Source organism: Pyrus communis, chromosome 13, assembly GCF_041283825.1.
Source record: "Pyrus communis isolate YQ-2024b chromosome 13, ASM4128382v1, whole genome shotgun sequence".
Taxonomy (NCBI): domain Eukaryota; kingdom Viridiplantae; phylum Streptophyta; class Magnoliopsida; order Rosales; family Rosaceae; genus Pyrus; species Pyrus communis.
Window position 1 is genome coordinate 10581736 of NC_142577.1, and position 12588 is coordinate 10594323.

Below are 12588 nucleotides of genomic sequence, written 5' to 3' on the forward strand. Positions count from 1 at the left end.
AGCATCTCGAATCCTTACTGAATGTAAACATGAATAACACTTACCTGGCACTTACCTGTGCGTCCACAGCACCAAATATGCATATGTATATAAATATATATACGCCCAATAATGCAACTAATGATGCATAAATGACGATAATATAATGCATGGCATATAACAAATAAACATTTAATTCAATTTCTGGGAAAATATAAGTATATAGGTATATACGGAAAACCAAAAGCCCACTCACTGATATGTGGAAGGGTCGTAGCCCCCCTGCCTCGAGTGACCACGCTCGTCCTCGGGATATGTCTCACCTATATGCGAAATAACTATAAAAACGTTAATTTTAAAGCACATAACCAAACTTTAGAAATAACTTCTCACACATGCTCAAATGGGGTGTATGAATACACCAACGTGATCTACTCAACCTCACGAACATCCCCAAATTTTTAAAATAATTTTCCACCGCCGCATGCGCCCCCACGCGCCGGCCATGCGCAGGCACGTGCCTGGCACGCTGACGGCGTCAACTGACGCCGTAGGGAATATTCCGTTATCCCTAACGGATTCCGTCAACGGCGTCAGGAATATTCCGTCTTCTTCCCCGGCGAGCCTCCAGCGCCGTTGCCAGCGCCAGAAAATCGCGAAAACTTTAAACTTCTATATCTCCTTCGTTTTTCATCCAAATTTCATAATTTTGGTACCAAAATGAAGCTTAGGACTAGAGGAACACAATCATACCACTTTCAAGGGTTAAAAACCACTAAATCTCACCTGCAAAATCGATCCAACTCCGGCCAACTTCGAAACCAACGATCCCAACGTCCAATTCCTTCAAACGAACTACTCCGAGCTTTCTTGGGACCTCACCAAACTATCTACAAGCTTCAAATTTCCTAAAACGTGAGAAATCACGTGTGCATGAATAGTACCTCAAATCAGACATCGTTGAATCGACGTGAAAACGATGGAGTTCTTACCTGGAAATGGTATGGTTAGACTCGTACGAGCCTCACGAGCTCGAATATGTGCTTGGTTCCTTCGATCTGTGGGTGTTTTGATGGTTTTGGGTGTGTGTCCGTACGTATATGGTGAAAGGGAAGGGAAAGGGGCTCGGGACAGAGACAGGGAAAGGGACAGAAGGGTGTGCAGGTGTGGGAGTGTGTGTGTGTGTGGCCCAAAACGTGCCAACACACGCAAAAACAACCAATCAACGTAACAAAATCGAACTAGGGGCAAAACAGTCTTTTCACACGTACGCTTTTGATATTTTCAGGACGGGCTGTCACAACCTACCCACCTTATTAGAATTTCGTCCCGAAATTCAAAACAACCAAACACAACCCCTAGTGACCAAAGAACAATCTAGGATACAAATGCCTCATCTTATCTTCCGTTTCCCACGTAGCTTCTTCGACGGAATGATTCCTCCACAAAACTTTCACTAAGTTCACCGTCTTGTTCCTCAGAACCTTTTCCTTCCAATCTAGTATCGTCATTGGTTCTTCATCATAAGTCAAGTCTGGATTAATTTCCAAGGGCTGTGGAGGTATCACATGAGATGGATCAGCAACATAATGTCGAAGCATGGACACATGAAAAACGTTATGCACTCTAGCCAACTCCGGAGGCAACTCCAACTTGTAAGCTACCTCACCAACTCGCTCTATGACCATGTATGGTCCGATGTACCTGGGACTCAACTTGCCTTTCTTTCCAAACCTCACAACACATCTCCACAGTGAAAGCTTTAGAAATACCCAATCTCCGACCTCATACACTCTGTTCGTAGCATGCCAATCTGCTAAACTCTTCTGCATGTCCTAGGCTGCTTTCAGGTTAGACTTAATTACCTGAACATTTTGAGTAGTCTCCTCAACAATCTCTAGACCCACTAAAACTCTTTCTTCGACCTCTGACCAACACAACGGTGTGCGACAAGCTCTACCATACAATGCCTCAAATGGCGCCATGCCAATACTCGAATGAAAGCTATTATTGTAGGCAAATTCCATCAAATCCAACCGCTGGTGCCAAGCATCACCAAACTGCAACACCGAAGTTCACAACATATCTTCCAAAGTCTGAATAGTTCTCTCTGACTGTCCGTCTGTCTGAGGATGATACGCCGTGCTATAAAGTAGCCTCGTACCCAAAGCTTCCTGAAAAGCCACCCAAAACTTAGATGTAAATCGTGGATCACGATCCGACACAATACTCACAGGGACACCATGGTACTTCACAATCTTCGAGATGAACAACTCCGCTAATCGGCCCAAAGAATACTTCTCCCTCACTGGAATGAAATGTGCCGACTTGGTAAGCCGATCAATGATCACCCAGATACCGTCAAAACCATTATGTGTACGCAGAAGTTTGTACACAAAATCCATGGTAATATTTTCCCATTTCCACTCTGGAACGGGAAGCGGCTACAACAACCCAAACGGCTTCTTCCTTTCCGCTTTGACTTGCTGACAAACAGCGCACCTACTCACATACTCAGCTATCTCCCTCTTCATACCCGGCCAATAATAAAATGGTCGAATGGTATGACACATTTTAGTAGCTCCTGGATGCATGGCATAAGCCGAGATATGTGCTTCATCGAGAATTTCTTTCTTTAAATCCAAATTATTAGGCACGAACATCCTACCCTCCTGCATCAACATGCCATCCGAATCACGAACTCTGAGGTCTCTCCTCCTCCCCCGATCTCGAGCTTGAATTAACTCCTGAGTTTCCCTATCAGTCACCTGGGCTTCACGTACTCGATCAACTAAAATTGGCCTAACTTGAAAATTAGCAAGTAAAGCCACATCTCGATCTTTTGCTTCTAACCTCACTCCCGTAGAACGCAAGTCCGCCAAAAGAGGAATACGACTCGCATACAACGCATTAATGCGGCCCTGAGACTTCCTACTAAGTGCATCAGCAACTACATTTGCACGACCAGGGTGATAATCAATCGTACAATCATAATCGCTGAGCAACTCCATCCACCTCCATTGACGAAGATTAAGTTCTTTCTGAGTAAAAAGATATTGAAGACTCTTGTGATCTGTAAAGATCCTACATTTCTCTCCATAAAGGTAGTGTCTCCACAACTTCAACACAAAGATAATAGCAGCCAACTCCAAATCATGGGTAGGATAATTCAACTCATGAGGTTTCAACTGGCGTGAAGCATAAGCAATCACCCTACCATGCTGCATTAACACACATCCCAGACCATTCAAAGAAGCATCACTATAAACCTCGAAATCACCACTATCGTCCGGGAGTGTCAAAACAGGTGCATGAGTGAGACAATACTTCAACTGCTGGAAACTCTGCTCACACTTATCATCTCACTCAAATTTAACTTCCTTCCTCGTTAACCTCGTCAGCGGTAAAGCAATCACCGAAAAATCCTTAACAAACCGCCGATAATAACCTGCTAAACCAAGGAAACTCCTCACCTCAGTGACGGTTCGCGGTTGATCCCAATTCTCCACAGCTGCCACCTTCTGAGGGTCCACCAAAATACCCTGAGCAGAAATGACGTGCCCCAAAAATGCAACTTGGTCTAACCAAAACTGGCACTTGCTAAACTTAGCATACAATTGGTGTCCCCTCAACCTCTTCAACACCAAAATAAGATGTCGAATGTGCTCCGCTTTAGACTTCGAGTACACCAGAATGTCGTCGATGAAAACAATAACAAATCTATCTAAATATGGCTGGAATACCCGGTTCATCAAATCCATGAAAGCAGCTGGTGCATTCGTCAAACCAAATGGCATAACCAGAAACTCGTAATGACCATAACGAGTCCTGAACGCCGTCTTAGGAACATCATCCCTACCAATCTTCAGCTGATAATATCCAGACCTCAAGTCAATCTTGGAGAATACACAAGCACCTCGAAGCTGATCAAACAAATCATCGATACGGGGCAACGGATAACGGTTTTTAATCGTCACCCGATTCAATTGCCGATAATCAATACATAGCCTCAAAGTTCCGTCTTTCTTCCTTACAAACAATACTGGAGCTCCCCACGGTGAAGTACTAGGCTGAATAAAACCCTTATCCACTAATTCCTGCAATTGAACTTTCAATTCCCTTAACTCAGCGGGTGCCATACGATAAGGAGTCAAGGAAATAGGATTAGTACCTGGAAGCAACTCAATAGTAAACTCCATGTCTCGATCTGGTGGTAAACCAGGTAAATCCTTGGGGAAAACATCGGGAAAGTGTCTGACTACCCTCATATCCTCAACTCTATTAGGAGTAGCCTCATCCAACACCACATGAGCTAAGTACCCCTGGCAACCTTTAGCTAACAATCTTTTCGCTCGCACAGCAGAGACAATGCCATGTCTCACCCCACTCTGCTCACCCACGAAAGTAACCACAGGTAGTCCAGGACGATGGAACGTAACTATTTTCCCGTAACAATCAATATTGGCACGATAGAAATGCAACCAATCTGTGCCCAGAATCACATCGAAGTCAACAATATCTAACGGGATAAGATCAGCTGGCATAACAACACCCTCAACTATCACTGGACACCCTGGGTATACACAATCTACAATACATCTCTCCCCTCTAGGCATAGCAAACTCTAAATCATACCCTAGCGGTGTGGGGCGAGGTTGCGTCACTTGAGCAAATGTATGAGAAATCACAGAATGTGTAGCACCACAATCAACTAATACTCTAGCAAAATGACCAAGTATATTTAACTTACCCATGATCAAGTCCGGATTGTTCTGAGCATCCTGCAACGAAATATTATGAATACGCCCCTGGGTTTGCTGTCGTCCACCGCGACCTCTGCTCGTCTGACCACCACGACTCTGAGTACCACGCCCCTGACTGGGCTGACCAGACTGCCTCGAAGACCCCGCACTACTCGAAGCAATCTCTCCCTGCTGAAACTGTCCTCCCTGAAACCACTGAGAACCGCCTGCTGGAGCTGGAGGATACGACATATAGCCACCATAATACGGAGGATAACCACCTTGAGAATATGGGTCCTGGGGATACTGATACTGTCCCAGGGCATACGGAACAGCATCCCCCTGATAGTGGTAGGCACCACCTCGACCTGCCTGTCCATAACTACCCAGACCCTGAATCTGCTGAATCGGCGCAGGTGGCGGCAAGAAAGTCTGCTGCGGCTTCTGCTGCTGACTCTGGGGACAATTCGCAGCCCGATGTCCCATCTGCCCACACGTAAAACAACCACTGCTGCCACGCCTACACTCACCAAAGTGCCGATTATTACACCTGCGGCAAAGTGGGGCCCTACCTCGGCCACCATCACCCTGTCTCTGGCCTCTAGCACCACTAGCAAACCTACCTCCAAGCCCCTGACCAGTGGCACTGAAACCACCGCTAGAAGAGCTAGAACTAGTACCACCCCTCTTGAAATTCTGAGTCCGACGAGGCCCGAGCGACGCTTGACCCTTACCCTTATCATCTTTCTTCTGATTACCATTTTTCTCTTCCTCATCACTCTCGCTCGACATGTTTTTTGAATCCTCAACTCTCAGCAGAATCTCATAGAAGTCCAGGTAAGTATTACAATGAGTAGTGGTCGCCATCGAACGCCATTTCTTCTTAGTGCCTAAGCGAAAACGACGAAGCATCTCCGCCGGATTACTAGCAATCTCAGGATGATAGCGAGACAAATCAGTAAACTTCCGATAGTACTCATTCGCTGTCAGCTTCCTCTGTTTCAACTCAGTAAATTCCTGCTTCTTACGATCAATGTACCCTGGGGGCACAAACCTTCTCTTGAATAAATTAATGAAAACATCCCAATCAGTCTTCTCAGCTGGAGTCAAACGACGGAGTTCCTGCTCCCACCAGGCCGCAAACTCCGAACCCAGAAACCACGAGGTCGTCTCTACCCACTTCTCGACAGGAAGATTCCCCTGATTGTTCAGAACACGAAAAGTCTTCTCAATGTGCTCTAACCATCGCTTTGCCCCCTCATGCCCCTCATTACCTTCAAACTTATCCAACTTCAAATTATACATAGTCTCCAGAGGAGTCCTCTGGGGAGGGCGGATCGCCGACTGAATAGCTGTAGCAATAGCTTCCCCCAGCCGAGCAATATCAGGGAAACTAGGCTCAGCAAAGCGACGTGGTTCCCGACGAGGCGGCATAGTTCTGAGAGAAGACACCAAAACCATTAGAATACTCGCAAAAGTACAGGACTGCCAAACCTAGGCTCTGATACCAAACTGACACACCCCGAACGAGATCAGGGCGTGCTGGCCGTCACGTGGATGTGACGTAGCCATGTGCACAGTGTGGAAGCTAATAAAGTAGTAACATAAAGGTATGAATAAATAAAAACTAGCATACATAAGATAAAAGTAATAAGTGCTAGCGTACGTGAGACACAAGTTCAGAGCAGAAAGCCTAAAGCAGTCCAAACTAAAATGACGCTACAACAGTACACCCAAAGGTGCCCCTACGCTGGTGATCGTCTGTCAGAAATGCCGAGAAAGCCCTCTGGGAAACCACCGAACCTGCTAGGTAGCTAGAACCTGGAGGGGCGCAAAACAAAAGCGTGAGTGGGCAAAAACAAAGCTTTTCGAAAACCATTTCAAAGACAAGATTCTAACCCCTCGCCATAAAACCTGTATACTTCCCAGAAAATAAACATATGTACGTATATATAGATATGCCAATCATGTTTAAGAATATGCCATGTCAGAACCTTAGAATGAAATGCAAGTGCTCAGGTATAAACCACATCAATAATACATAATCTGGTAGCCGGAGTCACCTAACGTGACCTGTATGGCTGCATCTAGAGCTCAGATCTCAATCACAATAACTAAACCTGCCCACGAGTCAGAACCACCTAAAGTGGTCTGTACGACAGGCCTGGGTGTAATACATATAAACGCTCTAGTGCTACGATCACGTGAAGGCTGTGCGAATAATCGCGGGCCACCTACGAGTCGGAACCACCTAGAGTGGTCTGTACGACAGGACTATGCACCTAACTTGGATCCAAGCTGAGCATGTGGTGTGGGAGGTGAACAACACGTGAAGGACTGTGCCCTACTCTGGGCGGGAGCACTAACACCGGGGGTGCAGGTTATGAGCTCTCTAAGCATCTTGAATCGTTACTGAATGTAAACATGAATAACACTTACCTGGCACTTACCTGTGCGTCCACAGCACCAAATATGCATATGTATATAAATATATATACGCCCAATAATGCAACTAATGATGCATAAATGACGATAATATAATGCATGGCATATAACAAATAAACATTTAATTCAATTTCTGGGAAAATATAAGTATATAGGTATATACGGAAAACCAAAAGCCCACTCACTGATATGTGGAAGGGTCGTAGCCCCCTGCCTCGAGTGACCACGCTCATCCTCGGGATATGTCTCACCTATATGCAAAATAACTATAAAAACGTTAATTTTAAAGCACATAACCAAACTTTAGAAATAACTTCTCACACAATGCTCAAATAGGGTGTATGAATACACCAACGTGATCTACTCAACCTCACGAACATCCCCAAATTTTTAAAATAATTTTCCACCACCGCATGCACCCCCACGCGCTGGCCACGCGCAGGCACCTGCCTGGCACGTTGACGGCGTCAACTGACGCCGTAGGGAATATTCCGTTATCCCTAACGGATTCCGTCAACGGCATCAGGAATATTCTGTCTTCTTCCCCGGCGAGCCTCCGGCGCCGTTGCCGGCGCCAGAAAATCGCGAAAACTTTAAACTTCTATATCTCCTTCGTTTTTCATCCAAATTTCATAATTTTGGTACCAAAATGAAGCTTAGGACTAAAGGAACACAATCATACCACTTTCAAGGGTTAAAAACCACGAAATCTCACCTGCAAAATCGATCCAACTCCGGCCAACTTCGAAACCAACGATCCCGACGTCCAATTCCTTCAAACGAACTACTCCGAGCTTCCTTGGGACCTCACCAAGCTATCTACAAGCTTCAAATTTCCTAAAACGTGAGAAATCACGTGTGCATGAATAGTACCTCAAATCGGACATCGTTGAATCGACGTGAAAACGATGGAGTTCTTACCTGGAAATGGTATGGTTAGACTCGTACGAGCCTTACGAGCTCGAATATGTGCTTGGTTCCTTCGATCTGTGGGTGTTTTGATGGTTTTGGTGTTGGAAATGTGCCCTAAAACCAATCATATGATGATACTTTACGGACATTTCAAACTAATGTAGTTTAAATGTAAAGGGCAAAGATTATTGTTTGAGCCGTCTCATATAAATGTTATATGCTTAAACGATAAGTCCAAGGAATATGTGATTGGAAGAATGCGATCTAAAGAAGTTAGATTCATGAGACCATTCTTTCGTTAACACATCCTAAACGTTCCTGATCATAGGATTGTCAATTGGGCATTGACAGTCCGTTAAGATCAGTACGTGCTATGTCTTCACTCAGGGAGAGTGACTAGTCTCGAGTCATTGGTGTGTGTGACATCAAGACAAGTACGTAGGTGCTCAATAGAGAATGAGTTCACTGAACACGATCAACGAAGAGTTCTCATATTCATGTCACATGAGAACTCATGGTTGGGATAATGCAAATTAGTCTTTTGACCTGAGGCATCACAGTTGTCTTGTGGTTAGGTCCTTAATTTTTGATTATGTCAAAGTCACTCCATCAGGAGGGTGTCCATGGCATCGTTGGGGTTAAGCTACTTAGCCATGGAGGCAAGTGAATGCGCAACAAGGGATCTCTAACCTTCAAACTGTTTGAGGGAGAATACTCTATGATATGATTAAGAATCTTTGGCCAAAGTACGAATGAGATTTAGGAATGTGTTCCAAATCACGTTCAAGGTAATCATATAAGCACACGACTCACATTGGATAGTAGACATGAATAAACTATCAAACCAAACAATGTGGTCAAGAGTATTGTATTAGAGAAAGACCGTATTGCATTTGTAATCCTAAAACTGAATAGGTTCTCCACCTCTTCTGTTTAGCTTGGGTAACCATGACATGCTGCTAGGCGTCAACCATGGTTTGTGGAAGCCCTAAAAGTGTATTATCACTAACGGGAGAATTGAAAGTAAGTTTCAATTCACAATCGATTTGAAAGAGTTTGAATCGCCCACTGCCTCGCTAAAAGGAACCTAATGGATCGTACACCGTGTAAGGTAGAGATTGAAGATTCAACGGAGATGAGTAAGAATAATTAAATGGTTTAATTATTTATGGCAAGGATTAATTAATATGATTATTAATCAAACGAATAAGTTCGTTAAAAGACCTCGGGATAGTTTTGGACCTTAAGGCCCAATGGGCTTCGAACGTCAAGTCCATTGACTTAAGTTGTATGACAACTTAGTGAATAATGATTCACAAAGGCCCAAATAGCCCAATAAATCCCTAAGGCCGGCCATGTTAGAGAAGGAGTGGTTTTGGACTTATTTACAAGTTTGCCACTCAAATGAAATAAGGAATAAGTATGACTTAATAGCCAAAATTCATTAAGGGTTTTTTTTTGGGGAAAGGATGAGAACACAAGCTCTCCTTTCTCTCTAAAATTTCGGCCACCCTTGAGGAAAACATCTAGCAATCTTACTTCCTCAAGGTCACTCATTTCTTCTTCAATCTTACCTTGGTGTGGAGACTTAGAGGTTCTCAATTTTGGGAACTTGGAGAAACCTTTTCATCCATCCAAATCCATGGATCTAAGATGCAAGGAATGAAGGCCCTCTCTTTGGGTGATTAGCCTTTGCTTATGCAAAGAGGAATCTACAAAGGTATTGATTTCTCAACTCACTTTGTTTTGAGTTGAGTCTTGGTTCACCTATCTACTAGGCTTTGAATTTCATGGGTAAATGTTTTGTTTTTAAGTGCATACAAGCATGATTCCGCCTTTAATTGTTAATTGCATGCTATTGATGTTGCTTAAATGAACATGTTTTTCACAAATCTTCCTTCAAGTGGTATCAAGAGCCTAAGTCTAGTAGTTGGTGAATCCTTTTGGGTTTTGTAGTTCATAGTTTGTGATTTGAATGTTGTAATTGTTACAAGCTTTATTCTTGCTTCTTTGAATGTAAATTTTGTTAGAAAATTTGCCATCTCAAATGTTGTAGATGTAGTTCATATGAGCATGAATTTTGGAGCTAAAATTTGGTGCCATGTTTTTGGGGAAATTCGGCCAAATTCAAAGGGTGGATTTTTGGGTTCTTGTTTGACTTGTTAAAAGTGTTTTAAAGTGACTTTTGGAACCCCTATGTACCCTAGTATGGTTGTATGTTACTTCCCTTAAGTTTGAGTGGTTTTGGTATGTTTTTGGGTGAAGAATGTTCATGAAGCTCTTATGGGTTTTCATGGATGTTCTTCATTGTTCTTGATATGTTCTTGCCAAGAACAAAAGGTTTGGTGTTTTGATTCAAAGTTTTGATTTATTTCATAAAGTTTTTGTTTTGAAATATTTCTTATGTTTAAATATCTTAGATATTTGTTTTGAAAAATTAAAGAAATTTTAGTGGGTAGGTATGTAATGATTTATTCCATTACACACACCTCACTTACAAAAACTTTGAAATTTTTTTTATTACTTTGCTTCAAAACCGGCCACCCTACTCAATTAGGGTCCTTGTGGGGCTTTTGTGCAATTATATAAAGTTTTGATACTTTTGTGTATTTGCATTTTGACCCAAAAGTTTACGTTTTTACGTAAAGGTCCAAAATCACTAAAAGGACAAATTGTTTTGCTCCTTTAATGAAGTTTTATTTTTTGTGGAAATTTTTGGGTTCTAGTTGTAATTACATGAAGTAGTGGACTTTTGTGTTTTTACAAAGTGACCCCAAAAGTTTAAGTTTTTTGCAAAATAGCCCAAAAGTTGAGGTTAATTGCACTATGGCCCAAACAAGTTGAGGTCATAGCATTTTGGCCCAAATTAGGTAGAGAACAAAATTGTTTTGTCTCTTTAAATGAGAATTGGATTTTCATTTCATTTAGCTCCATTTAAATCAATTCTATGGATACAAAAACCAAATGAAAATGTTGCATTCAAGTTTAATTAGTTAAAGCGTTAATTAATTAAAGAAAGGGTGATTATGAACCTAAGCCTACTATAATTGAGCTATGTGAAAGGCCGTTTCAAATTTGTTTGAACCATGGGAATGTGTAGATTAAATTTTGGTTGTAATTTGATATGATCAATTGTTGTAAAAGAGCATAAGCTCTTCTTTACTTTAAAGTAATTTGATTTGATCAATTGTTGTAAAAGAGCATAAGCTCTTATTTACTTTGAAGTACTCCTTTCTTGTTTTATTCGATATGCATGAAATTGGAGTAGTTGGGTCCAACGCCCAATAAGACAACACGCCTTAATGTGATTAAACGCATAACTAAAATCAATCACCATCCCTAGACCGAGATTCAACACTAGGCTCGTGTTGAATCGAATCAAAGGTTCATAGTCATCCTAAGGCCCTAAGGCAACTATATAGTCCATCAATGAATGCAAATCTTATGTTAGTAGTACCATATAGTCTTGCTTTAAAAACTGTTTTAAAAGCATAATGGGAGTATTATATACTACTAAATCAATCATATGGACCAATAGTTGTAATAGGACCAAAATGTTTTAATTGGATTAAAATGTATGTTTATATGTGATGAGACCTAAAAACCCTCAACCAAATCAATATTAAGTTGATAAGCGAGAGATGCTTTGAATATCTCTTCGTGGCCTTCCACCGTGGTAGGCTCCAATCGTTTGTGACTTGTACACCGGCTTCACCCTATCATGGGGGAGTACAAAGTGCATGCTCACATTCAGGAGGAGTCTATACGGATATGATGAGGTGAGTGTAGGCAACGAGGATGGCCAACATCATATCATTGTGAGTCTATTCTTGAACCCCTTCATGAACTAAGCATGGTGGGAATAACTTAACTAAGTGCAATGGCGCCGATATCATATCATTGTGAGGCAACATTCTCTAGAGGCCAAATAAGATGGGTACTTGCAAGAGATGCAAATGAGTAAGCGTACTCTCTCATTATTATTAATGCTAGCCGATATCGTATCATCGTGTGGTAGGCTTGGTAATAGTGAGCCTCCCATACCCTACTAAGAGTTTCCTCCAACACTCTCGAATTCCGATGAGGGATATGGAATTTGACGAAAATAGTGGGTGGTGCTATTTGATTTAAAGACCCGAATCAAATGGCTTAAAATCAATCAATTTATATTCGTTATGTATTTGTTTACCAATATATTTGCAAACGCTATCCAAAACTTGACAAAGAAAAACTGAACGCTTTAATTTCCAGACTTAGTTCTACAATCCCATAGATTGTCTTTAATGGCTTGTAGATGTAACTAAGTAGTCTCATCCTCACAATCTTCCTATTGATAATGTATCATTGGAAGAATATGTTAGATAAGTCTAAACATGAGAAGAACAACACTTTTAATGTCATAATTCTTCAAATACAAATTGTTGTATGAAGAAATAAGAGTTGCTTTGAACAACCCTTAATCAACACAAACTTTAGTGCTTGTTTCTTTGTTACACGAACAAGGAACTTG

General features: G+C 42.0%; 1 protein-coding gene across 1 annotated transcript; it reads right to left on the minus strand.

Annotated features, from left to right (window-relative positions):
- Window positions 1-231: 231 nt before the first annotated feature.
- LOC137734245 (uncharacterized) lies at window positions 232-6170 on the minus strand. Its single transcript, XM_068473542.2, has 2 exons — window positions 4730-6170; window positions 232-302 (listed from the first exon to the last, which is right to left on the minus strand). The coding sequence occupies exons 1-2, from the start codon at window positions 6153-6155 to the stop codon at window positions 232-234; spliced, it is 1497 nt and encodes a 498-aa protein (XP_068329643.2). The 5' UTR covers window positions 6156-6170.
- Between the last annotated feature and the right edge of the window lie 6418 nt (window positions 6171-12588).